The 27,387-nt window shown below is 41.8% G+C and overlaps 2 protein-coding genes across 7 annotated transcripts in view; both read right to left on the reverse strand.

Annotated features, from left to right (window-relative positions):
* Positions 1 to 12,744, reverse strand: part of VPS13D (vacuolar protein sorting 13 homolog D) — a 93,072-nt gene extending 80,328 nt beyond the window's left edge. For all 6 annotated transcript variants that reach the window (XM_027703042.1, XM_027703040.1, XM_027703039.1 and 3 more), the window contains exons 1-18: positions 12,698 to 12,744; positions 10,124 to 10,292; positions 9,349 to 9,426; positions 8,924 to 9,114; positions 8,548 to 8,628; positions 8,125 to 8,241; positions 7,797 to 7,901; positions 7,296 to 7,466; positions 6,579 to 6,679; positions 5,964 to 6,132; positions 4,481 to 4,573; positions 3,562 to 3,772; positions 2,829 to 3,014; positions 2,480 to 2,610; positions 1,739 to 1,811; positions 1,075 to 1,245; positions 546 to 676; positions 72 to 204 (exon numbers count right to left, since the gene is read on the reverse strand). In XM_027703042.1, the coding sequence (XP_027558843.1) occupies positions 72 to 204; positions 546 to 676; positions 1,075 to 1,245; positions 1,739 to 1,811; positions 2,480 to 2,610; positions 2,829 to 3,014; positions 3,562 to 3,772; positions 4,481 to 4,573; positions 5,964 to 6,132; positions 6,579 to 6,679; positions 7,296 to 7,466; positions 7,797 to 7,901; positions 8,125 to 8,241; positions 8,548 to 8,628; positions 8,924 to 9,114; positions 9,349 to 9,426; positions 10,124 to 10,220 (2,239 nt within the window). In that variant the 5' untranslated portion in view covers positions 10,221 to 10,292; positions 12,698 to 12,744. The remainder of the gene's footprint in view (positions 1 to 71; positions 205 to 545; positions 677 to 1,074; positions 1,246 to 1,738; positions 1,812 to 2,479; positions 2,611 to 2,828; positions 3,015 to 3,561; positions 3,773 to 4,480; positions 4,574 to 5,963; positions 6,133 to 6,578; positions 6,680 to 7,295; positions 7,467 to 7,796; positions 7,902 to 8,124; positions 8,242 to 8,547; positions 8,629 to 8,923; positions 9,115 to 9,348; positions 9,427 to 10,123; positions 10,293 to 12,697) is intronic.
* Positions 12,745 to 12,966: 222 nt separating this feature from the next.
* Positions 12,967 to 26,976, reverse strand: TNFRSF1B (TNF receptor superfamily member 1B). Its single transcript, XM_027703007.1, has 10 exons — positions 26,901 to 26,976; positions 21,668 to 21,770; positions 20,492 to 20,620; positions 19,259 to 19,408; positions 18,361 to 18,454; positions 18,090 to 18,277; positions 17,372 to 17,446; positions 16,779 to 16,816; positions 16,009 to 16,273; positions 12,967 to 15,450 (listed from the first exon to the last, which is right to left on the reverse strand). The coding sequence occupies exons 1-10, from the start codon at positions 26,952 to 26,954 to the stop codon at positions 15,167 to 15,169; spliced, it is 1,380 nt and encodes a 459-aa protein (XP_027558808.1). The 5' UTR covers positions 26,955 to 26,976; the 3' UTR covers positions 12,967 to 15,166.
* Between the last annotated feature and the right edge of the window lie 411 nt (positions 26,977 to 27,387).

Raw genomic sequence — 27,387 nt, forward strand, 5'->3', positions numbered from 1 at the left:
TTATTTTTAAGCTCTGAGTTTCAGAAAGAAGGTGGAAAGAACAGGAAAGCTACAATAATTCTAGATCATACCTTGAGAATTGGTGAGTAATATTCTTCCCAGATCTACAACAACTAACACTGGATCCACAAATTTGAAATCATCAGGAAAGATCACCTGAGGGGCAGAGATATCAAGGCACACGGTCCAGCTTTTGCTGTTTTCCTGGAAGTTAAGAAGGAAGACTTAATAGCCCAGAAGAAAACATATGCAAAAAAGCCATGAGCTGACCTTTACAAACTCCAGCCACACTCAAGTTTGGTACCCTGTTAAACCACAGACTCCCTTTACAGCCAATAAAGAGGCATTTTCAGTAGGTGAAACATCCCCTGCACCACAAATATGGATTTCCTGACAGCAAAAGAATATTACACTACCACCTGTAAAACCCAACACTTGCTTACAAAGACCACACAAACAAACAACAACAAGCCCCACTCTTAGAGCTTCAAGTCCTAAAACAAAAGGTTGAAAGGTACATAAACATTTTTGGGACACAAACTTACAATGAAGTCTCCAACCAGTAAACGATCAATAGTTTGCCTGATTTCAGCTTTTGTCTGCATTTTCAGCTTGTTGTACTGTCTTCTGGCAGCTTCAGCCACTCTTGCCTCTAACTCAGATTGATAACCAAAACCTGCACAAGAGATGGAAAACTCACTAGGTATAACTTTGTTCATGTTACTGAATCAGGAAAAAAAAGAAAAAAGGGAGAAAATAGAAAAGATCTGTTTTAAGTTTTTGCAGTAAAATATAGGCCAGGCAAACACAGCAGGTGAAAGGCTCTGTCTGTACCTACTCACCAGGCTGCTGCACAAAGAAAAGGAAGCATCTAAGCACAAAACAAACAGTCCCCATAAAAAAACACTTCCCTAACCCTTTTCTGGTCTTTATTAGCTTAATTTAAATTTAAAGTGGAGATTCTTTGATTTGTGCTTTGAATTTCTAAGAATGCGAATAAATAAAAATCAAAGGCAAGAAAAGATATCACCAACAAAACCCCAACCCCAGTAAAAAAACACAATAAAGGTTAACCTGAGGTATGAACCCTTCCCTTGTAGAAGAAGTCAGCTACTTTCTTAATGGCTTGTGGATTGTAAATAATATTTAGAGGTCTGGTACTGACTTCCAGGCGCCTCTCAAAAGTGCTGTGGATTGGATTTCTTTCATAAAGCATCTCAAACACTGGGGCATCAGGATCTGCAACTGAAAAAAAAAAAAGAGTTACAAAAAGCAGTTGTAAAAAAAAAAACCCAAACAAACAAATAGACAAGCAAAAAACAAACCCCAAAGAATTTAATAACTGATTTTTAACTGGTACTACCAGGAAAGTAGAAGTGTCTAAGAATTCTTCAGTAACAGAAAAGCAATAACGTGATCAACTTCTACAATCAACAGAATTCAACATGTTTGTATATATATAAAAACATTTGTAAAACTGGGGCCTTACTGTTGAACTCCTAACAACTTTTTTAAACCAAAACACAGAGCAAATACAACTCCTATTGTCTTGAAATACATCTTTTCTTACTTTCTTTACAGCCAACTTGCATCCACCCTTCTGGCCGAACAAAGCTTCTATGATTTTATCTTTACCACTTGCAAAAAGCATTTGCATGAATTCAAAACTCTAGGCACTCAGTTTTGAAATTTCTGGTTTGTAGGAATTATCTCATCAAACATAAAATGAAATCTTTACCAGTGTTCTGATTAGTCATTTCTGAGGACAAACTTTGGAGTCCAAAGGAAGACATGCAGCCAACCTCTTTTTGCTGATAAGAATTTAAAAGAAAAAGATTGTTTAGATAAAATCAACCAAACCACCTGATATAAGCATAAAAGTATTTTCTGTTGAAATGTATGTATAGCCTGAGATTATTATGTACATTTTTTTTTCCCTGCCATGGTGAAACAGGAGAAGAAAGTATGACTAAGAAGCCAACACTACCCACTCCTGCAGCAGACAGGCTGAAGTGCAAATTGCAGCCAGTACAAAGTACAAAATACATGGGAAATTCTCATGGCATTGCATTCAAATTTTGTTTGCTCAGAAGAGAAATTTGAAATCTCCTCTGGAATTCATTTCTGCCTTTAGTGTACCAGTCTACAGGTGAAATAAAACCTTTACTTGGACCACAGGGCTTTACAGAAAAGAACAATCACTGATTGTTCCAAAAATCAAATGTTGTTCAACAAATTATCTTCATCCCATCACATATAAGGTTAAAGTCACAATCATACAGAGCAAAAGATGAGGACTTTTGCAAATGATCTTTTGAAAGGGAGGGGAAAACTAAGTTCAGCAAGTGGAAATTTTTCCTCAAGACTTTTGTATTCTCTTTCTGGGATAAGAAAAACACATGTTGAGTTTTGGAGTATAACTAGTTTCATCCACACTTAAGCATCCTACAGAGTAACTTAGAGAGTTTTTTTCACCTACAGGATTTGGGAAAACAAGAACAGGAAATATGGTCCCTTCTGTTGCCAAATCCCTCAGGAAAAGCCCACCAAGCTGAACTTTGAGAAGGGAAGACTTTCTGCGAGGGAGGGATTCTGCCAAGATCTTTACACCTGGAACATAAATACATAAAATTGTTTCTTTCAGTACACAGGATACATTTTACTTTAATTTCACAGATAACAAACACTGTCCAACAAGCACTTTTAAAAGTACTTAAATGTATATTTATTTCTACCAAAAAACCCAAACATTTTTATAGTTTGTTATACATTACAATGACTGTGAGGCAGCTCTGGTCCTTTTGGAGAAAGAGAAATGGGCTTAATACCTGAAAACTCCAGCTGCATAAAAGCAGTCTCCTCAGCAGGAACCACCTTCTTCTTCTTCTTCCTATGCAACAGAGTGAAAGAGCCACCCTGCAACTGTAGATTTAATTTAGCAAAAACATGATCTCTCTTGGTAAAGGTATTCATGCTTGAAGCATCTGCAGCAGGATCAAAAAATTCATCTGCACCTAATGAAAAAAAAACAAATCAAAACCCAAAAGAACATATTAAATAAATTAAGATTGTGAAAGGCTACTGAAGAACGAAACAGTTTCTTTGATTTGAAAATAAAGATTTCCCCAGCTCTAGGGAAGAGAAATAGAAACAAAAGATAGAGGAGATAAACATTTTTCCTTAAAAATACTGAATATTCCATAGAAGTCTTCTACTTCAATAAGGTAACGTAAATCTAAATTTACAAAGACCCCAACAACCCAGGACTGTTACTGTTATACCCAGTGACATGAACCCCCCACTTGAATAGAAAAATCTCAAAGCTCTTTGCCATAAACATCAACAACAGTGGAAGCAAATTTATTGCACATAACACTTTGGAAATCAGCAGGTTCACCAGGTCCTGAGATACTCCAACAGGTTGTTAAGCTCTAGGCAGGTTCTGCTACCTGGGCACTTCAGGTGACACAGGGAACCCTTTAACAGCACAGAACCAAAGAGCTGCTTCTGTTCACCTGGACCAGGTATCACACTGTGGTAGCAAACCCTGTATTTCCATACCCAGGATGTCTTCTGGATTCCACTGTTCCTTTGGGTCTGGCAGCAGCCCTTCAAAAGGTTCACCTTCATATGTCTGCTGGGTGTCTCCATACCAACCTCCCCAGCCAGGAAACCAAGACTGGAGGTACTGCAGCATCCCAGTGCTGCTGCCATGGGTGGATTCTGCAGTAGGGGAACCTCCAAGGGAATCAGGCAAGGGCTCTTTGACATTCTGTGTTTGAATATTGAACACACACACATTACTGCTGCTAAGTGAAAGAGTACTACAAGTGTACAAAAACATCACAATAAAAACACAACTCCATCTCCTGTTTACTCAGCACTCCAGCAGTGTCTCAATCAATACTCAGCCTACAGAAGAGCAGCAGCACAGAAATAGCAAATAAATCATCACTTAGTGCTGCATATTCATATATGAAGTCATTTAAATCTTAGTCTAGAAACACTAAGCCAAAGAAGTCATTTGATACCATAAAGCACAGCTCTAAATTTTAGCAATTGTATTTGAGAGAGATGACATTGAACTGTTACAGAGATTAGTCCACATTTTATGAAGTGTGCTCAGCAGCCATTTCCATGGGGCTCATTTCTGCCACATATTTATTCTGTGAGAGCACTCATTACAAGCCCTCATTTCCACCAGCTGTTTTTTTAAGATGGAGAGTACCTGCCCTAGAAATTCTGGCAAGGATACTGCTGGGGAAGATCATCATATGACTAGGCAAAAGATTTCACTGTGCAAGAGACACAACAGTAAAAACTGCAGGAACTGAACATTTTTGCAATTTTAGCATTAATACCACACATCTAAATCAAAGCAAATACATGCTAAGGCTCTCCAGCAGAACAGAACACACAATACCTCTGAATAATCAGCTAAAGATTCCAAATATTACCCTGTATGGAGAATATTCCTCACCTCAACCAGGTCATGAAATTTATTGTGAACTATCTCATACAGAATCTTCAGCTCTTCATAAGTCTGCTCATCCTCAATGCGATGCATTTCTGCCTGGAAAGACAAAAAAGGTCAAGTACCTGCAGTAAAAGAATACAGCATCTTGTTCATACAATTCAAATACCTCTGCACTGAGTTAGAGACTTGTAGGAACAACTAACATGGCATTAATGATCATACTCAAGTGCCTCAGCACACGAAAATCAATGGACGTCATGTGGGTAACTGCAACCCTGACATTCTCCTCAACTACAAATACAGTTTATTTGCATTGTAAAATATATTATTTTAACACTTTTCAGGGTAAAAATTCTTTACCCAACTATATCCTCCTATCAGAAACCAGAAGCAAGATTTGCAGCACAAAATGTAAGCTGTGGAAAGTAACCTGATTGAACAGGATGCCTTGCTTAGCCAGGAGCAAAAAAAGCTGCTGTCGAGTAAAGAAGGTGGAGGAAATGAACTGTGTAATTTAGGACAATGTAGTATTCATTGTCAGCTACTCAGACATGTTGTCTTCTTTGTGCTGATTAACAAGTTGTTTGTGCAAATGATGACTTCACCTAAGCCTAAAGAATCTTATTGTGGAACAAGAAATCAAAAGACATTTTTCTAGTCCACTGCCATTGCCCTTGTTACATCTCACAGCTCTGCTGAACACAATACAAGCTCTATGAAAGTAACAGTCTGCTGCTTTGCCAGGTATTGTAAAATTTTCTGTACACTGACCTACTCCTACAGCTCATCTCTAAATAACACAAGTACAGACTACAGACAATTTAAAGTATGAACAGATTTGCACCTGTTATTAAGACAGGTGAGGTACATGGTGCCCTCAACTGATTCAACAAAAAAGTCCCAATATATATAAAGATAAAAAGCAGCTAAATATAGTTCATGGGGTTTTTTCTTTCTGAAGTAGGTCACAGGTTCATTATTGGGGGCACTAAATTCTTCATCCTAAAATCAACTGTGGAAAAACAAAACAAACCAAACAATAAAGGACCCCCAAACACATTGTCAACTGGCCACGATTTTTCCCAATTATCTACCCAACCATACGGGCAGACATATTTCTGATACTTAAATACGTTTTGGATCTGTAGAGCACAGGACTTAAGAAAGCATGTCACAGGCTGACATGAGCATTCTCTAACAGTTAATGCTATTTTTGGTGAACACCAGTTACAGCTCAAAAAACAGACAGCTTTTTGCAGAGCAAAACAAAAACACACGAACCCTGCAGCACACACACACCTCCCACAGGCCCAGGTTTCATCTTTAAAAGCTCAGCTGTGGTCAGAAGAGAGTCTGTTCAGCAGAAATGGCTGCAGTACGACACGAGGTGTCTCTGAACTAGACCAGATTTTAAATTTGGAAAGATGAAACGACCCAAATATAAAATGATTAATTAACACTGTAGAAGAAACTCAGATCTAAATACCTGCTCTGCAGCAGTCAGTGGTTCCCCCTTCAGCTTGCTGTAGTACAGGTCAGTGTAGGACACGGCATCCCGGGCCCGATGCAGCGCGAATTCCCACGTGGAACGTTGTCTCTGCTCCCTGATCTCCGACAGATTCGCGTTCAGAGCAAAGATCCACCATTCCCGGCAGCTGGAAAAGTGGGAAATTACTGTCTTAGCAGTAGCTCATAAAAAAACAACCCAAGTGCATGGCAAACTGGTGAAAGGTCCAGGAGATTCCAGTGGGAGGCAGTGGGCAGCTGGCCAGGAAAAGCAGCAGATGGGCTGGTTCCACACACTGGGCAGGACAGGGCTCCCCAAAGTCCCACCACCCCAGTGGGATTTAGTCCAGCTGTCGTGGATCAGGCAGAGTCAAAATGCTGAGTTACATAAACTGGATTGAAAGCCTCGAGTAAGGACAATTTTAAGTTTGAATTATGTCTGAATATTTACAACTGATTTCTGAGGTAGAGAAACAAAATATTAAACTCTCTAATATTTGGTTATTATGTACCTTTTTGTATTTGTCTCATGCTAGTTTCCCTAGTATAGCTTTTAATGTCCTATTAACAACATCACATATGGAGATGTACTTACTTCTCTGTTACTGTAACCTTTGGTCTCCACTTCCTGAATTTAAGCTGTCGTTCCTTTCTTGCCAGTTCCTTTAAAAATCCCATGATCTGCTGGTACTGCATCTGTTAGTGAAATAATACACAAATCAATGAGGCAATACTGGAGTGCTTTCCAAAGCAAAGGGGAGGGGACAAAACCCAGACAAAAACCCAACCACAAGCTTAGTTTATCTGGATCAATGGCCTGCACACGGCTTCAGAATTTAGATTAACATTAATCATAATTCATAATTTTGTTCTCCAGTGTCACATATCTTCTCCCAGCAGGTAGTAGTTCATGTGTGACATTCCATCTACAGCTTCTTTATTTACAAATGCACAGAATGAAATCTCCTTCCATCTCAGTTATCAACACAACATCAGCTGCTACTGTATATTCTATAGACTAAAAACCCCCAATGCATCCCTTCTGTTACTACAACAAACAAAACATTTAATTTTTTTGCAATAACCAGTTGCAGTAAAATAATTCAATAATTTGGAAAGCTTGGCTTTAAAACAAACGAGTTATTCAGTATATCCATTTGAGCTGCCTCTCAAATAAAATCTTTCAGAGAGCATTCATTTTATGCTGCAGTAATGGTATTTAAGATGTTACAAACGTAAAACTGCCACATAAAACAGCCACAGTTTTATGGTCCCTGTTTCAGCTACTGAGAGGTAAATGGTTGGTATTTACCTGTGAAAGCTTCAGGGGAATAGTCTCAAGCTGAATGTCACATTCCAGCCGTGGAGTGTGGCGGGATCTTAAAGGCTCCTTGGAGCAGTTTCTCTTCAGAAGAGCAGAAGTGCAGACAGGCTCCATGATGTAATTGTGATCCCGACTTTCCATACTTCTATCCATTGCTTCCTGTGGGTTACAGGCAAATTACTCTCTAAGAAGTGAGTGTCCAATACTTATTAGGATGCATTGGTTTTATATATTAGAATGTACTTTATTTGCATGCCAGTCCATTGAAAAAAACCTCTTAAACACATTCTCTCTTCAAAAGCAAAACAAGGTATTTCACAGCACAGCCTTTGTGGGTTGCACACGTATCCTGTCATTAGAGCACGAAACCATAAACTTCTGTTGCTCTTGAAATCATCATATCCACTAAATTCTAAGTCAGTTGGGTCTTCAGTGTAGAAGGGAGACTAAAAACAATTTCTCTTTCATATACAAAATCTCTCTGTGTACCTGCAGCTGACCAGGAGGGAGGTCACCCAACAAAATGCAGTTGGTATCCCAGTAAACACTGAAGTCAGCAACATCCAGCTGTTTTTTCCGCATGAGCTTCTCCACCTGGAGTAGAAAAAGTGGAACAAAGTCAAGATCACACACCACATGATGAGTTTTCAGTTCTACACACTCAATAAACAACATGAAATGCTCAGAATCAATTTATTACAACAACCAAAAGATTATTAAAATGCCATGTGGTTTACTAAACGTTTACTAGGCCCCATAAAATGCTGCCAGGATCCCACCCAAACTGCCAGGAGCTGTCAAACACAGTTGCACTTACTGGTTCAAACACTGCATTTTGCATCGAGACGTTTTTGATGCACACGCCAAACGCAAAGGGCTGTGAGGGATTTGTGACCCCATCTTCAAACCTCAGATGCACATCCTGGATTTTTAACTAGACAGAGAAAGAACATTACTAGAGATACTATTTATATCATTACAGCAGACAGCAGTGCTTTTCATTAATACTGATTTCTGCAATTCTCCAATTTCTGGTAGTTATTTAGACCTCACAGAAATTCTATTCCTCTTTTCTGTATTTGTACTCTCTGGTTCTGTCTTCTCCTCAAAGACCCTGCCCTTCTCCCCAAAAACCAACAAGCCACCTTCAAACACAGTGTACTTTTTTTTCCCTATCCCACTATTATTCTCCATTTTAAAGGCAAATGAACAACTGCCAACCAAAGACTCACAGACTTACTTCAATGTTTTCTACAATTCTTGTGACTACAGATGCAGTAACTGAGTACCAGTAGGATTCCCCTTTCTGTTGTTGTTCTTTCTAAAAGAGAAAATAGGGATAAGCATTACCAACCACTGTAACAGCTGGTCAGGAGAAAATATCCTTTGATACACTGAAATCACTGTTAACAGGGAGAAAGAAAAAACCCCAACTATTTCAGTGTCTCCAACGTATGTGGGACACACGACATGATGGTGAGGGGTGGTGGGGCACAAATTGCACTATGCCAGCATGTACAAATCAAACTCTAACTTCATTTCCTGTGCATTTGTTCTCCCACTTGTTAAGAGACTTAAATATAATCCATACACTATGAAACACAAGCGTGACTCACCTTCCATTTTTCCTCAAGCGCCAGCAGAAGGGCTTTCTTGTGTTCTCTCTCTTGCAACTTCTCCCTTTCCTCATCAAACTCTCCCTTTTTTTCTGGTGCACCAATGAGGTGAAGTTTTGAGACAGATATCACCCATGGATCCACATGTGGACGATAAAAAGGGATCTGCAGTGTTATTTTGCCAATGAAACCTGGATATACAAAACAGAGGCGCTGTCAGATTCCTGTGAAAACTCACTTTATCACCCTTAGAAAACCTCAAAGCAAAAGTGGTGTAAGAAACAAACAAGCTAAAATAGAAATAACCTGAAAATCAGGGTACTTCATTTGTTCAAGCTCTGACTCAGAGGTAAAGGGTCCTCTAAAACATGCAACACTTCCTGTTAAGAAAATATCTGTCCTGCACACACAAGCAAAATACAAACCTGCCTTTACTTCAAATGGTAATTCCAGTTCCTTTAAAGCATCTTTTTTTAGTGGCAAGTTTTCCAATTCAACAGCACCTATACAAAGCAGAAAAAAAGACAAGTCTGCTTAGAATTATGCTAAAGAAAGCCAACTTGAACACTGTAAGCCTAAAATGACTGGTATTGTGTTTTTTAAAAAAAGTCAAATAAGATTTCATGAGAACAGACAACCAGGTTGTGTTACAATCATAATGGTTACTTAACACACTTGTTAATTTTCTGATGTCATGGGCTCAAACTATTTGATGAGGTCACCTAGAAGCAATCTCCTGTGAGGTTTTAGACCTGAACTTCACTGTAACCATGGAGGAAGCCTTTCCTTATCCTCTTTTCAAAAGAGATACTTATTTTCTTAATATTGCCAAAGGCTCACACAGAAAAGCCTTGAAGTGTTACAAAATATTCTCTCTTGAAACAGCAGATAAGGCAGCAAAGGGTGAACCAGAGAGTATTGATTGGAGGACTCTGTACAAAGTACAGAACTCGTGGACATAACATGACACAAATCAGATTACAGGGGAGTAACTACGAGCACCAAAAGGTAAGAGGCAAAGACTGCAGAACACTTCCTGCCCCACTAAAGTTCTAGCACCAAACCCTGAATTAAATTAAAGGTTAAACACAATATTAAGCGATTATTTCTATTCCACCTTCCTGGTATTACTAAAACACTTCTCTTTTTTTAAATCACAGTATAAAAACACAACAGAAAATACCCCAAGGCCTCCCTCACCCTTCAGAAGTGCCACTGAGAGCTGGTCTGTGTTCAGGTTATTGACATATTTGCCCAAGTAGGTGTTGAGGACCCAGGCTACCAATCCTTCCAACATGACTGTCCTGGAAGAGGGCAACTAAGGGTTTTCTGTCATTTTCTGGAGTTCTGTTCCATAATGAGTCTCGCTCTGAAAGACAAAACAAGAAGAAAATTATTGTCTGAAACATCCACTCTCAGCAGAGCTGACATACCACTGCCACTGTAATTCCTACTGTGATCTATCTAAAGAGAAGTAAAAGAGAAGTAAAATCAACTCAGGTTGATTTCTACCTTTAAAATGGTTTATCCTGAGAGCTTTAAGGGTCAAACCAGTTTCACACAGAGCTCTGGTGATTACACACCACTCCCATTTGCACATTAAGTTCATCTTTCCATCCTTTTTTCTAACCAAAACACCACCTTCTGTTGCAATAACCAACAAGGCCAATCTACAATCCTCTTCCAGAAAAGGGAAGGCTAAAATTCCACATTGATCTGAAGCAGTTTTGCAGTGGCCTCCTCAACCTCTGGTGCCAGTATTTCCTTCGTGCTGGGTTTGGCACAGCCTGGTCTGAAATAACAGCCTGGAGCCTATGACTGTATTTTTGTAGAATTCCTACATGGCATCTGTGAAGCAACTCCCCAAGCCCCTTTTTGGGAGAGCCTGTGTGTGGGAAGTAACCAGATACAAGCCCCATAAATAGCTCATCAACAGTTACTCCAACAGGTTTCCAAAGTGACAGCAGAGATTCCTGCACCGGGGAGGGGAAAAGCTACATTAGAGCAGCCCCACTGGTCAACATTTCCCATCACACTCTTCTCCAGACATTTCTGTTTCAACCTATGTGGCAATCAGGGCATTAAAATCCCAAAGCCCCTGTCCAAGTTTTTAACCAGTGAATTGCAAAAGTGCTATGAGCTTCCACAAGGGCAGGATGGAGCCTGGCACAGTAAGGAAAAAAGCATGCAAGCCATTTCTTGGGGTTAGAATGGAGTAAATGTATCAATTTTGTGCTTAAAAAACTCTCCCAATCCCCCAGACCTCCCTAAATCACGGAGTTCTACAGAGCAGAGAAGTAAGATACATAATTTATTTACACCTGGCAATAGAAAGAAATGACAACTTCAAGAGTCACATTTTAAATTTCATATTAGGATTCAAGGTTTTCCCATGAGGAGGCTGGCTCGATTTTAGGCACCCCCATTTAAGGCTTTATTTCTTTTTTACAAAGCAACTGAAAATATTTAACTAAGAGCTAAATAAAATAACCAGAACTAAGCAAACAATGAAAGGCTTTTTCACATGGCTGAAAGTGAAACCATGCTGTCCTGCAAAGTGACACAGAAAACAGCACAGGGAAGTGTGATTTTCACTATGTCACAGCTTCACGTTATATGTGTTTAGCATTTTTATCTTTGTAAAATTTCTCAACAGTTTTCAAACACAATAGTATTATTCCACATAATAAAGCCTGAGCATTCTTACTCTTGGGCCACAGGCTTATATTTTTTATTCTAATAAAAGATTTTTATTCTAATAAAAGTGACAAGAAAGCTGAAGACCAAACAAAAGCAAATACAGTCATCCTTATCATATTGCCACTAAAAAAAAAAGAAGTCAATAAAAAAGAAATCTACAGGTGTTTGGAGACAAAGCAGAGGAAAGATGTTGAAGGAACATTGAGATCAGCATCCAGGGGCTGAAATCCTCCAGTGCATGAACATTTCCATGCCTGAAGTCACCCTAAAAGCTGTACATAAAGTAAATTACCTCCTTAACCTTAACTCGTGGGACATAACCAACCATATAGGAATCTTCCAAATGTTTTAAGGCTTTTACATTTTTAACGCGGTTAAAAATGGCACTGCTGTGCCACCGGCGGAGAAAAGCAAGACATTTCTTTTCTGTGACTGTTTTAGTTTCCTTCACACACACGCACACAGAGCACAAGAGGGACCAAAGCCCAAACCAGGCCGTGGCTCAGCTGTGGCTCCTTTTCGCTGGGAAAAGCAGCGATTTCCCCCCCGGGGGAGCAGCAGGAAGGGCGGGGGCAACGGGGGCACCGCCAGAAACCACCCTGAGCCCGGGCGGGCAGCACCCCCGGGGCAGTGCCGGGGACAGCGGAGCAGCCCCGCGTGCCCGCGGGGAAGCCAAAGGTCACCTTGCCCCGGGGAGCCGGAGGGACCCCGCGGTGTCCCCGAGGGACCCCTGAGGCGGCGAACGGCCCTGGCCGTGGGGGAGGCCCTGAGGGACTCCCCCCCCGCCTCCAGGCCACGCCACGCCGCGGGGCTGAGCCCCCCCTCAGGCCCTGCCCCAGCGCTGCCCCGGGGTGGGCGCGGGGCCGGGACCCGGCGCGGCCGCCCCTCGCCCACCCTCCTCCGGCCGGGGCGGGGCGTGCGGCAGGGAGGGGCGCCCCGGGCCGGGAGCGGCGGCTGACGCAGGAGGGAAGGGGCAGCGGCGCTCGGGGGGGGGTTCCCCCCCGTGCCCTCTCCGTGTCCCCCCTTCGGTCTCCCCGTTACCTTCCCCGTCCCCCCCGGGAGCCCCGGACCCACCTGCGCTGCGGGCGGGGGGCGGCGGGCGCGCGCCGGGCGGTCGCGGGGGCGCGCCCGGGGTGCGGGAGCGCCGAGCGATCGATTGGGGCGCCGGGAACGCCCCCCCTGAGGGCGGGGCCCGGTAACGGGGGCGGGGCTCGGCACCGCCCCCTACTGGGCGGGGCCGGACCCTCCCCTCACGGCGCCGCGCGGGAAAATGGGCTGTAAACACCCGGGTTTGGGGCTGAAAAGCGTCAAATGTCATTTCTACCGTCCGCGTAGAGGGACCAGAAGTGGGTATTAACTAGCATTAGTGGGCTTTTTTTAATCTTTCTTACCCAAACTGAAGCAAGTTCGTCTCCGCGCTGCTCGTTTTAAGTCCACATAGGCAGGATCGGCTGTTGTTTAAACACAAATAGTTTTCAAACTCTTTGAGGCGTTTACCTTCAAGGCTCACCATTGCTTCTGAGTAAAATGCCATCACAGTATTTCATTATTTAAATAATAATAAAGTACAGTTGTGTTTAATAAAGAGCTCAGGAAACTTGAAAATACACATATTTATAAAAATTCATAGTTTTGCATTTGGAGTCTTTTTACATTTTATAAGCAAATTCAAGCTCATTTTTCCCCACTTAAGCATAATTTTCCTTCTGTGAAGCAGCTCCTTTATTTGAAAACCCTGTAAATTGACTGCTGCAACAGGATCCTCCTTTTTAATGTTTTTAAAACAAAAATCTTCCTCTGGTGCTTCAATGTGGCCCCAATATTGGGAGCCAATAAAAAATTATGCTGAAAATATCACAGTGCAAGAGGTTCAAAGTGCTGGATAAAATAAGGTTATTTTCTTAAATAACTTTATTTCTAAATCCTTCAGTTTTGTTAATAGTTTCAGTGTGCCCATTTTCAAAGTCTTCCCTGAAAATTACCTTCAAGTGCAAGTTAAGATACAGTTGTAAAAGTTGTAAAAGGTTTCCTCATAGTAGAACTAAAAACCTGTTTGTGCATTCTCAGTTCCAGAACCGAGTAACCTCAGAGCTTTTGTGGGAGTTCAAAATTTGTACTTTTTGTGGAAGTTTAAAATTTGGATTTTCCAAATCCGAATTCTCTTCTGTAGCAGTAGAAAAAATGCTATTCTCAGACATCCTTTTTCAGCCTAGGGCCTCAAAAATAACCACTGTGTTTAATTTCTGAGGTAGAATAAGCCAGTTCGGTTGGAAGCACAGGGATCCTCCAGTCCAACAGTGGGTTTATGGCATAAAAGACGAGTTGTGCCCACTGGATGACTCCACTGTGCTGTGACTCAGACACTGGGCTGCAGATCCTGGTTGAACACAGCCACCACAATTGTCAGTTAAGTCACAGGCTGTAAAATATAATTATGGGAAGTGGGTTGCTAAAGACTGGCTTCCAAACCCAAGACCTGATCCAAGAAGAAACCCCAGTAGTTTTCTGCCAGAGGTGGCTGGAGCTTCAGCGTCATCAACAGTGAAGTGGAACAGGATTTTCAGGTTCTGAGGTTTGAGTCAACGCCATTTATTACAGATGATGCTGTGCCATCTTTGAGAGACCTGTTCCTGAGGGCAGTGTGCAGGAGCTGTCTGGAAAGATAATCACATGGATCTGCTCTAATATTCACTGGAACACAGGGAAAATATTTTGGGTTTATGGTTAACCTCAACAATGAGGTCAGAATCAATCAGGGAACATGTTACATCAGCCAGGACACAAGGTGACACACTCCAGAGCCGTCAGTAAAAGGAACTTACTTCTACTGCAAGACAACAACTTTTCAATCTCATTTTTCTCTTCTAAAACAAAATGAACTATGTACAGGCAATGAAATGCTGTTGTTTATACATAATAGTTGTAATTTAGTAAAAAAAGCTCGTGTAAAAGATTTCACTTCTTGATATCCTATGTGTACTTACACTGGAGAAATTTGGCCTGATAATGAGCAAAAGCAAACTGTAATAATAAAAGAAATATCCAGGAGACTGAGGGAAAGTATCTCTATGAAGATCTAGGATAGGAAATGGAATGCAATAGTTTTAAAATTAAATTCAAATGGATAATTCCTGAGCATTGACTGAATGATAATTTAACTCCAGTCCCTTAGAAGTGCCGGTCACAGGAATGTTCTGGACACCTGAACCCAAATTATCATGACAAGAAGTCTCAGGTGGAAAATTAATGGCATAAAATTAGAAAAATGTTCCTTTTCCAATCTGGTAAAGGTCTTTCTAGGGTTTCAAAGAAGAAAGGGAAGAATTGGCCATTCAATTTAAAAGAAAAAGCATTCAAATTTTTAAACTGCAAAGATCTTCCTTCGGCTCTCAAAGCTTAAAAACCACTAAAGCATCAGTGTCTATATTTGTCTGAGATTTCAAGTCTCTGTAGGAATGCTACATTTGCCATAACATTTGTTTTATAAGACATTAGAAAATGATTAATTTTATCAGTCAGTCAGTGTATGATCTGTAATTTCCTTTAACTGGTTTTCATCCCAGCATCTTGAACACCCAGAGGAACCTTCTTTTCTTCTGGAAGTAAGTCTTGAAGTAAATTGTCCTCATTTTCCACTGAGATGTGAACTTCAGTTTCACCTTTTGAGGGATTTTCTTCTTTTGAAAGGGGAGTTTCTTCCCCTGTTGGGGAATAAGAGGGAGTGTTTCCATAATCCATCTGCTCTGGGCACTGGGAACTGCAGTCTGGGCTACAGACTTTGACAATACAAGTCACATTCACCTGCGTTCCTCCGTTACCAGAATGTTCTGTCAAATAAACAGAAAACACATTAAACATGGAAGAATGAAACACAGAATGGGACAGTCCACTTCTTTGACTTATAGTTAAGGTAGATACTAAATATCTTCTTGCTTCCCTTAGTTTGGTCAAGCTGGTGGATTTGGTTCTGTAAATTTTAGTGGCTTTTTATTGTGCCACAAAATCCACATCACCTCAGAAATAAAAAGGCTACAGAAATCAATGCAGAGCCCTGGATCACAAACAATTCCCTGCCCATGTTGCCATTTCAGATGGTTTTGACGATGTTTTCTTACTGCTCCCTTTGGTTCCTATTGCCACTCACATGTGAGCACTGACCACCAGATCCCCTGCCCCACAAATACCTGCTACTTCACCAAACAACCAACTCTCTACTGTCTCAGGGTGACAGCTTAAAACAATCACTTTTTCTTTTCAGAAGTTACTAAATTTTCTCTCTGCTGAACAGGGGTCTCATGTTTTATCCTGCCATTTAAACTGCTAAAAAGGCTCATAATTGGTAAACAAATTTCAAGGGGTTCTGGATCATTCTGAACCATTCCTACCTGAACTCACAGAGCTGTGTCTGTCTCCGCTGTGGAGTTTAGAACCTTCTGCAGGTGGATGTTGCTGCTGAAATCCTTCTGGTTTTCTCTTTTCATCATTCTTTTTACTTTCTATGCTGACTCTTGCAGTTGGATTATTCAGGTTGCCACTGCTGGACCCAGAAGTTCCCAAGAGATGCTGTTCCTCCTGTTCAGAGTTGCTGGAGTTCTGCAATCCTGTCTCTCTCACTTTTTTGTCACACTGTTTTTCTGGGAGGGGAAAAGGCTGGAACATTTTCAGAGAAATGCAAAAAATTAGTATTTAAAAAAACCCAACACACTAACAGAGAACTGGTCAGTCCTTAGGCAGCTAAAGAAACCACTGATGATTGGAACTAGACGAGTTTAAGGTCTCTTCAAACCCAAGCCATTCTATGGTAATTTCTATCTGCATAGTGATGACTTTAACTAAATTCATATCAGCTCATTAGGGGTTCAACAAAATGAACTTGTCTCCTGAAGGCACCCACAGCACTACACTGATTATCTAGAGAACAAAGGCTCTAAAATCTGGTTTTCTGCCCCCACCTCTGTTTTACTGCTAATAAAGTGAGGAGAGTGTATTACGTGGGCTATTTGTAAGTGCATTTTACACCTGGTTTGGGGGCCAAACCACCCCATTCTCACTCCAGTTGTCTTTCTGCTGTGCAGTTTTTTATTACTTAAAATTAAATAAGACTGCATGATTTCTGTACAATTTTTAAAGAGATGGAAAGGATGGTGGCACTCACCAAATCTGCCTCTGTAGCTGGTGCAGAGAACACAGGGGCTGCAAGTGAGCAAAGAAATTCATTAGCACCCAAACCTGCTGCAAAAGCTGCACTCTGAACTAGTCTGAGTGATATCCCCTGATCCCAGAATAAACTCCTAATGTACATTTACACACAGCTTGAAAATGTTGAAGGCTGTATTATATTAATTTTGGAAGGTGACTTAAATTTAGCCAGCAAGCAAAGAGGAGCCTCTGCAATGAATTCCTAATTTTTATAGCATAGTGTCAATGAGGAAAGGTATTGATGGCCATACTCTACAGTCACATCTGTTTAATGAGAACACCTGATAATATCTAATATTTAAATGATGAAGTACAAAATATTTAACAAGCTCCAGCAGAAGCACAACTGTTGCACAGTTGTCCAACTCCATGAGGGTGTTGTGTCTTTAGACAATTACCTAAAATTTGAGGAACAAGACAGATTTGAAGAGAGCTGGCACCTTCTGAGGCACTAACTTCAGCCAACCACCAGGCTCAGATAAGTGGGAAAAAAGGTGACACTTTTTCCAGTGTTTACAGATTTGCTTGTTTTCACTTCATGACTCTTACCTTTTTTGTTAGAGACTAAGCAATAACCCAAAATAGCAATTATCACGACCAGTAACAACAGTCCCGCTACTGCTCCTGAAAATAAATTAAAAAAGAGGAATTATTTAGCAGGTTGATCTGACAAAGGATCGAATTAGAAAAAGGTAGTCTTGTAGCTTCTGTCCATGGGTACAAAAGCTAAATTCACAAATATTGGGGGTGTGACATTCACATTGGATGCCTCTATTGTCAGATACAAGAGTTTGTTAAATACAGGCCAGCCAGCCTGGAATGCTCCTAAATATCTCTGTCTTCTGGATGGGCTGTGAACAGGAGACAACACACCTCCACTTGGGAATCCTGTCTGGGGAAAGGCTGCCAGAAGGCTCCAAAGACCTCTCACCAGGAGGTTTATCAAGTCAGGTTTGCCCCAGCCCAGAATCTAAAATACAACCTTTTCTACCAGCTACAGCAGCAATTCTCAGGAAATGCCTTCTGTTAACTAGTTTGGGGATTTTTAGAAACATTTCCAGAATTCCAAGAACTGCAGAACACACTGGGATAGTGCAGATGCAAAGGTAAAAATGCAACTCACAACAAGCAGTGTCATATTGAATTAATTCAGCTCTTCTGAGGTTCTGTTTGGGTACAGGTAATTGGTTTTACAAAGAAACTGAGAATCAAATATAAATATGGTTCCTGGGCAGACAAAATTGACTTTAAATGAGTTAAAGCTCACCAATGGTGGGAGACAGGTCAGGCACAGAGTTTAACATGACGGGTCGAGTTATTATTTCAGGTCTGTGGGGAGCTGAGCTCTGGGTCAGGAGCAGGTTCAGGATGGTGTGAGGTAGAACTGTGGCTGTTCCTGAGTCGCTGCAAACAGTGTCATTCCTGCTGTTCCCAGGAACAGCCACTGATTTACAACTGCAAGAAACAGAAAGAGAGGGTTGGAAAGGTGGCAAACCCTGTGCACAGGGAAGGCTGCTGTTGGACAGACACTGGCTTACACTGTGTGGGGTGTGCAGCTGGTGTCGTAGGATTCCTCAGGGGAGAAAGTGCCAGGAGGACAAGGTTTGCACTCTGTGTCTGTGCTGTCTGTCCCTTCAAACAAAGAGGAAAACTCCAGTTAGTCTGGTGAGAAACCAGAGAGACCAGAGAATGAATAACCAAGGTCTGTGTAGATCCTGGCAGTGGTACAGAGGCAGCGCATAAAATACAGCCTGGAACTGTCACAGGAGAGATTCGCTTGAAGCACCCAACCCAAACACACTTCAGGAGATTAACCAGCTGTTAGTTTGGTACCTCTGACAGTCAATCTTTTTCAAAGTCTAAAACCCCACCAGTAGTTCAAATGTGGTGCTGCAGACAAAGCTGAGCTTTTTCACTAGTCCCTGGCAGACTGACCCCCTGCTGTTGGAGTTCTGCATCTTCTCAAATGATCCCTGATTTCTTAAAAATATTTGCTGGTTTGAATTTTTGAATATTATTTATCATCTTGAGACATATATATTATCAGAGTGGTAATCACCACCAGCTAATAAAACCAGATCAATTCTGCAGGACAACATGGAGTTATCATTATTTACTGCACCCAAAACTCCACCTGAAGCACTGTGTTTCAAGGATTTAAGGAAGAATTAAGTGGTCTTGAACCTTACTTCTACAGAATAAATCACGCAGTAGAGCAAAACAAAGGAAGATTAAGTTGGATTAGGAACTCTGTGATATATGGCAGTAAAAGACTGCAACATGATGTTCCCTTGGATGTACCTCTGGAGAATATTGTCACTCTGGTTAGTGCCTACTTGCTAAGAATGTAAAAAAACCCACTAAAAAGAGTGTCTAATTGTAGGGAATTAGGGTGGAGTAAGAGTTCAGTAAACAGTGTGTTCAAAATTAAATTACCTCTTCTGGAAACTCGGTACCCTTTGCCACATTTTTTGTGCACTCTGCACATTCTGCAGTACTCTTCTATTTTGGAAACGCAGTACTTGTGGGGTGGGCAGCTACAGATCCTGTCCTGGGACTGAGTGCATGTTTGATTCTCCACAAGCCCTTTTTTTAAAACAAGAATAAAGCAAGATGTTATTACCAACATTTCAAATCACAGCCTACAATGTTTTGGGTGAATATGAGATGATGTTCACATACCATAAGCTGAAGGTAATTTTGCAGCTTTGGGCTAGTTTAGCATCATAAACCAATTATGTTAATATGCTCCAATGTCTACCTTGTCAGAAGAGTTTCCTCTCTCTTTCTCTCTCTGGGCAAGGAGGAATTTGCATTTGTAGAATGCACCTTAAAACTCTGTACCTGCAGCTGTGTTATATTTTATCACAACCCCAAATATGCACATTTGTGTTACCTGTGTTCATCACTGCAGTACCTGGGGGCCACAATCTGAGATTTGCAGCCTGAGCACATCATGCAACTGTATTAAAGTGTTTGGAGACTTTACAACACACATTTTCATACTGTAATTAACCAGCTTTGTAAGGTTATCTGTTTAGATGAGACTAAAGATCCTTTGAACAGCTTAGACTGTATCCCTAAAACTTGTCAGTGAGTCAAGTAGGTAATTTTTGACACCAGTTTCCATTAGAAATGATGGAGAACAGCATGACTGAGTCTGTTCATGATGTGATCTGTCAGCCCAATGTACAGATGTTGGTACAATGTACTGCCTTATCTAAGCTGCTTCAATGAACAGAACCAGAAATAAAAACAACACAGGAATATCACAACTGGTGTTTGCTGTTGTCACTTCAGCAGACCAGTCAAGAAATAACTGGACACTGGAAATGCAATTATCCATTTACCCCTGTGCACGTCAGGTCTCAGGATCTCTTGACTAGACATTATAAGCAGGAACTCATTCTATTGGAACTATTTTAGTGATGCAGTGCCCAAGTTTCTGAGAGTAGAAGCTTAGTGTCTCATTTTTAGGACTTAGAAAGAAAAAGGGACAGGGTCCCCTGCAAGAATTGTCCTTGATTCTTATCCCCAAATCTTACCAAAAGCATGAGGGCATACAAGTGATAGATAAAACCTGCCAGGAGAACCGACTGGGTTAAACCAAGCCTAGTCTTTGAGGAGTCTGTTAAAGTCACAAATGGCTCTTTACTAATCCGGGCCTACCTTTCCTGCAGGGTGGTGAGCAGGCAAAGCACTGTGGGGACCAGTTCCAGATGGCTGTGTAGGTGTTGGGTCTGCAGGGCCTGCACTTGGTGTCCACAGTGTGACTGCAGCTCTCTATCTTGTACTGACCTATTAAAAAAAAATAAATAAACCAAAACAGAGAAAGCATCTCACTGGAATTGCTTAAGGTAAGGTTCATTTTCAGCTGTAGAACCCCTTCCCTTTGCTGGCACTATCAGATTTAACTCTGATTTATGTTTATCATATTTGACCCCTTTTCCTACGTTCAGTTCAGTGAATTCCAGCCACATTCAAAACAAGGCAGCCCCAATCCTGAAGAAAACCCTTCAGCATATCCTTAGATGCAGCTCCCACAGTACAAAGGAAAACACCTCAGTTGCTATTTCCCTTTCTTGTGAAATGAGAAGGAATATAAAAGCCTCATATCCTCTACAGAAATATCCTGGAAAACATAATCAGAAAGCAGGATTAACACTGAAAAAATCTGTGGAGCTGCCTGAAGGATCTGTGTTTCAAAAGAAGAGGCCCTGGAGATGAGCCACATGAATTACTTCCAAAGACTTTGTTTCTCCATGTACTTACTAGAAGCTTAAAATTCTGCATCCTACATCCTGCTAATGATTTAGGCTAAAGATGTAGTGCTGAACAGCACATAAAACAACAGGAAAAGGTTTCCTGTATGAATTACCATCTTCCATCCATCATGTTTTTAACAAAGGAAGTTTGACAGACATTTCTAGATAATGTCAGTTAATTCAAGCAACTGCAGCCGCTTCAGCAAATACTGATTTCCTGTTTGCACTTCTGGATCTGACAGAAACTCAGCATTTATGGTGACAAATTTCCTTTGCTCAGCATGTAATGAGGAAATAAAATGTAGTTTTTTGCTGTGTCTTATATAATAACATAGTTTAAGCTTGTTGCAAAACCTCTATTAATAAATATTCAAATAGCATTACTACCCCCCAAAAAACCCAACCCACAAGCCCACCTTTCTGCAGACAAAAAGTTTAGCCAACTACAGACCACCAGTAATTATCCGTGGAGTATAAGACATGACAGCTCAGAGCAGACAGCCAGAATGCATTACAACATCCAAAAAAATCAAAGAAAATTGACTGAATTTGGCTGGATAAAGTTCGAACTGGAACCCACCTGGAGGGCACTGGCTGCAACATTTATTAAGTTCTTCAAAATAGAATTCAGTGCTGGGATCTTTGCACTGTGCAAACTGTGGTGTATAAGGCAATGAATATTCCTAGGAGAAATTAATGGGAAATCATGAGTCACAAGTCCATTCTGACCGTGAATTAGAGACAGAAACACTTAAAGCCCAGTGCAATTACAACCCCCTTCCTTGCCAAGGCACTGATGGAGCCCTGATGAAACACAACACAGCAGATGCAGGGGAACACACAGCTTATGAGACTATTTTGAGGCTCCTGTGTTTTTCAAAGATCTGTCACAAAGAACAAAGTGATTTCTCCAGGTTTTATGTTCAAAACAGTGCAATGGGATTGGCATCACACCCACTCACTACTGCATCCCCCAGACCTAAGGGCTGGGAGCCTTGTCCTCAGCTGCCATCACTCAACCAACCTCTGACTGAACACCAGTGAAACCCAAATTCTTGCCTGGGGATTTGTGGGAGAAGCATTTTCTGCCAAGTGGCTGTGTTAGAAATGACCTGTTTCACCAAAGGAAAGGAGAAAGGCTCTAATCTTCCCAGATACTTAGTGATTCCTTCCCGAATGAGAAAGGCCTTGATGTTTTGAAAACAATGTCTCCAAAAACTGCACTGCTGCTTCTGAAAAGCAGCACCTGGCAAAAATGCAGGTCAAATGCATGAGGAACAGTCATGAAATACAAGGTGCCAAGAGCTCAAGCTAATCAGCACAGCTCAGTGACTTCAGTGAACAAATGTCACAATATTTGATAACTGCTAACTGTTTTCCAAGGGAAAATCACAATCAAAGGAAAAAGGCTCCTGTTAGGTAGGACAAGTGTAGGAGTTTCCTGCTAGATCAGCAAGGGGCTGTTTAAAAATGATGTGACACTGCTCAGCTTTGTGCAGTCTGAAGAGATTGTTGCATGTATAATCTACACACATTTGGAGAAATCACTGCTAAAAGGAGAAATCAAAACAGGAACAAGCTCCTGGGAGGGTGGTAATGAAAATATCCTTCCTCCTTACTGGAACACTTGTTAATTATCTATTGTGTCTTCACATTACAGACAAAGCAGACTAACACTTCCCATCCTCAACAATCACTTAAAGGGAATCCAACGTTTTCTTATGCAGTTTGTGAACTATTTTCTCTCTTATCTAGTTGTGATCAGAAACAGGATTTTGCCAATCTCCTTAATGGTCAGTGTCAAAAAGAACATTTCCTGAGAATGTGAAGGCAGAGAAAAGTCTTCTTGAGTTTAGGTATCTGAGGATGGGTAATGACAAATCACCCGGTTTGCAAATGTGAGCTGGCACTAAGATCTGATGAAGAAAAAAAGGGCTTTGCTCTCATCAAAAATATTTTTCATTTTAAGTTATTTACTAAAAGAAGAAAGACCAAGTGTTTGATCCCATTGTTGTAGTCATTGTGATCAACTTCATTAAAACAAGCACTTGAGAGCCTTTTTAAAACATAGAACTTCACTGCAAGAGCAGACACTGGGGAAATAAAAGGAGAAGTACATTAAACCACATCACAAGTTATCCTGCTGATGAGGCTTCCTGGCAAAAAAAAATAAAAAATTCTTATCTCCTGCTCTGAACTGTCTGTTGTAAATCCTGCCCTGTGGGCTGCAGACACAGAAAAATCTGTGGGTTGCTGGGCTCACACCTGCCTCTCTGAAGCTGTGCTTGAAGGGATCTCTCTGCTGTCTGATACAATCTCCCTCACATTTTATCTGATGAGCTGTTGCTCTCAGTGCCTTACAGCTGACAATTCTTCCCAACTGTCCTCAAAGAACATTAAAAGGGATTTGTGACTGGCTTAGATACTCATTTTGTTTAGTAGTTATTCCCAACATAAACCAGTTTAATCAAAGCTGTCAAATCCAGCAGAGGAAGTACAGGCCCTTTACCAGTTATAAAACTCCCCTGGATTTCTGGGCTACAAGACCCCACTTTTAGAGCCATCTCACCAATCCTGAGGTCCAGGTTGGGCCATACAATATTTGTGTAGTTCCCTTGGCTACTTTGGGATGAGCAGCTGATGCGTGGAGGCCAGATTCCATTCCACAATCTTTGCATTTTGTTACTGTTTGTATCTCTCCCAAGTCCTCATTTTACTTTCTGTTTTTACTGTGATCCACCGTTCTACAAGCAGATTGTGTGAAGGAAAACCAACCTGATGCTGCATGTTTTGCATTACAGCCTTGGAACTTCTCAGCTTATGTGGCCATGTCTAATGGCAGCTGATCTTAAAGAGATTTATACTGACAAAATGAAGACTTTGGAAGACTTAAATTTAATCTGACAGGTACAAGTAGGATTAAAATGCCCCATCTATCTGGCAGCAGAGGCACAAACGTTCTCTAACATGAAATTTAGTCTCGCTCTATGCACAGCAACCAAATTAAGCAATGCATTTTGGCACAGAAATGGGTAAACTATGATTGTCTTTTACTACACAACTCACCAGGCAGATTTTTGCAATGCCTGTGCACTAAGCAATAACTAAGAAATTACACACACAAAGGCAATGACTCCAGACTCTCCAGAGTCCCTGCACTGTTTGAATCACATTCCCATTTGCACTACAGACACCCAGCACACAGGGGACCTAGTTTCTCACAGGAGAGGAGCAGGCTAACAGCAGTCTCCACACCAAGAGCACTTTATGTGTAATTAAATTTAAGTATCTTAAATAATAAAAATACAACATGTTAACATAATGGATGAATATATATATATCCATTCACATAACGTTCATTTTCACTCCAGGCGGCCGTTTAAACAAAGATATTTAAGCACATAATTTAATCCTAACTACCTTTTCATTGGTCTCCTTGCCTGCTTCAAACTGAAGCTGCCAATCAAAGGAGTCTGAAGAGGAACTACATCTGTGCACAATGTTCTTTTCGCACATGAAACCACAATGAAGTCACTGAGGCCTCTGTCGTAAAAGTCTGTTTCTATGGAAAGGACCTGAGGTACAGAGACACCCTTTGCTGAGCTACCAGACCTGCTGGAGACAGGAAAAACCACAATTCTGTCTGAAATATTTAAACTAGTCATTAACAAAAATAATTGTGTGGAAGATTAGTTACCAGATAACAGCATCTCACCAAAATCAGCTGGAGCTGTTTCAGGCTGCACCAACTATACTCACACCATAAAGTTTCTTTTAAAGCCACACAGATGTCTAAGATTTGGGTCCATTATGTGAATTATTCTCCCATCCTATATTGCACTTTATTTCTATTAGCATGAGTCCTTGCACAACCACACACAAACAGATTTACAGCTCCACATTCCCCTTCCCTGAGGAAACAGTGTCTCTGTGCAAACTCTACTTCATTGTCACCCACCATCACAACATGAAAACATCTTCCCAAAAGAGAAGGCAGAAGCTGCACAGAACATGGAAGCTACTCCCAACATGCAAAAATCATAGAAGTCAGTCAAAGTTTGTAGGAAGACAAGGTATACTTTATTATATGTGTATTTGGGAAAATATGGATATTTCACCAGCTCTTCTCTTTGAAAAATTCAGGCTATTTCTGAGTAACTCTGGTGACTCAGTTGTTCAAAATGGTAAAAGTAATGTTCAGTTCCTGTGACTGACACAGGGAGTGAGGCCAGGAGTGTTCAGAGAATTTCAGCTGAATGAGAAGAAACAGGAAATAGTGTCACTCAAGAACTATTGCTTTGCCAATTTGTCTCTCTCAAAAATAAAATAAGTTTTCTATAACAAATCACTTCTTAAAATTGATAGACAGGGGTTTTTTCCAGCTCTGTGGCAGATGTGGTACTTCTGAAACTACTCTGTTTGTTTTTCTAACTTTATATATATATAGACTTTTCTTTGGTTTGTCACAATGCAGAAAGAGATGCTGAAAATTTCCGTTTTGCCATGTTGAGTGTGAGAGAAGAGTTAATTCCTTTTGAATTGAAGCCCCTTGTTCAGAAAGGAACATGACAGAACTTTACACTTAAATTCTGAGACTCTCTCTTCTTCATCTTTTGTACCCTACCCACTGCAAAGTGTCCAGTAAACCAGGTTCAAAATACTATCAAAATGAGAAACAGTTAAAATAATTATTTTAATGTGTTTCAACCTACTATAGCACCAAGTACTCTTTGAAAGACCACCGTGTAATTCCAGGCTCAATACACATTCTGACACCCTCACCTGGTTTCACTGAACCTTTGTCTTATCAAGCCTAAATTCCTATGATTAAATAAACACGTACATAACATGGATATCCCACGAAAACACAATGACCTGGACATCTCAGCAGCATTTCCATATTGATCTTCACAATCCTGGACATTTTAAAATCAGACAGAAAAATGCTATTGATAGACCAGTACAGCAAGGACAGAATCCAAGACAAACAGATCCCATGGAGCTCTTTGGTTGAAGCAGCTACAAGCCCTCATTGCCAAAGAGTGGTAGAGCTGGACACGAGAGAGAACAGGCACAGCTGGAATGACAGAACAGTCCCAGCTGCAGCACATCAGGGCTGCACTGTAAATTAAAAGGCTTTTCTACGTAAAAAAGGAAGAGTTCTAGGGAACCAACAGAGCACAACAAGCTCTTCCTGTTTGAACAACGGTGTAAAATGCGTATGGATTTACACCCTGCACTTGCCAGGACACTCACAATTTTTACAGATACTCAAACAAGCCTGAGAAACCAACCTATTCCCTATGAAAATGCAGGAAAAACGGTTTGATGTTGCTTTGGAAAGCCAAGAAAAACAACAACGTAGCCAAGGGGAGCAGGGTGAGCTTTAAAGGAGTCTTAAGAGCGGGACTTGAGGCTGCTGTAGAGATCACACCGAGTTCTGTGTAAGCTGGGATAGACGGGTGACAAGGGCTACAAAGGTGACACGGGGCCCACGGGTGACAAGGGGCGGGCAGGTGACAGAGGGCAGACAGGTGACACGGGGCAGAGAAGTGACAAGGGGCGGACAAATGGCAAGGGGCGGACAGGTGACAAGGGCAGAGAGGTGACACGGGGCGGGCAGGTGACTCACCCACCCCACAGTGACACGATGCCCGCCCGCAGCGCATCTCCCAGAGCGGCCCCTTAAGGCGATGCCCTCTCGCGTTCCACCCGCTCCGCACCCGCTCCGCAGCGCTCCCCGCGCCCCAGGAGCGGCGGGCAGACCCCCCTCAGCCCCCGCAGACCCCCGCACAGCCCCGGCCCGCACTCACCCGCCCGCCCGCGGTCCGGAGCAGCCCCACGAGCAGCGCCCAGCGCGGCCACATCGCGCCGCGAGTGCGCGGGGCGGGGACGGGGCGGCCCCGGGGTGGGAGCGGCCCCGCGATGTGCCGGCGGTGCTGCCCAGTGCCCGCACACCGGAGCTGCTCACGGGAGGCTCTCGGTGTGTGGGAACCGCACAATCACAGAATATGCCGAGTTGGAGGCGTCCCACGAGGATCATCGAGTCCAGCCCTCAGCTCTGCACAGGACCATCCCCAAGAGTCACATCCTGTGCCCGAGAGCATCATCCAAACTCTCCTGGAGCTCTGTGAGGTTTGGTGCTGTGACCACTGCGCTGGAGGGTCTCTTTAGTCCTATTTGTGCTCCACTCATAGAATATCCTGAGTTGTATCATCTCCTGGACTTCACCCCAAAATACGAACTTAGCTTTCGCAGCATCCCAGCGTTCATTGATACCCATCCCAGCATTCATTGATA

Source organism: Neopelma chrysocephalum, unplaced genomic scaffold, assembly GCF_003984885.1.
Source record: "Neopelma chrysocephalum unplaced genomic scaffold, ASM398488v2 Primary Assembly neopelma1_200, whole genome shotgun sequence".
Classification (NCBI taxonomy): Eukaryota; Metazoa; Chordata; class Aves; order Passeriformes; family Pipridae; genus Neopelma; species Neopelma chrysocephalum.

Coding starts and splice junctions, on each gene's coding strand:
- TNFRSF1B (XM_027703007.1), bottom strand. CDS start 26,954: ATGTGGCCGCGCTGGGCGCTGCTCGTGGGGCTGCTCCGGACCGCGGGC. Junction 21,771..26,900: donor TCCGGACCGCGGGCGGGCGG/GTGAGTGCGGGC, acceptor AATTTCTCCTAG/GAATATTCATTGCCTTATAC. Junction 16,274..16,778: donor CAGCTACAGAGGCAGATTTG/GTGAGTGCCACC, acceptor AAAATGTTCCAG/CCTTTTCCCCTCCCAGAAAA.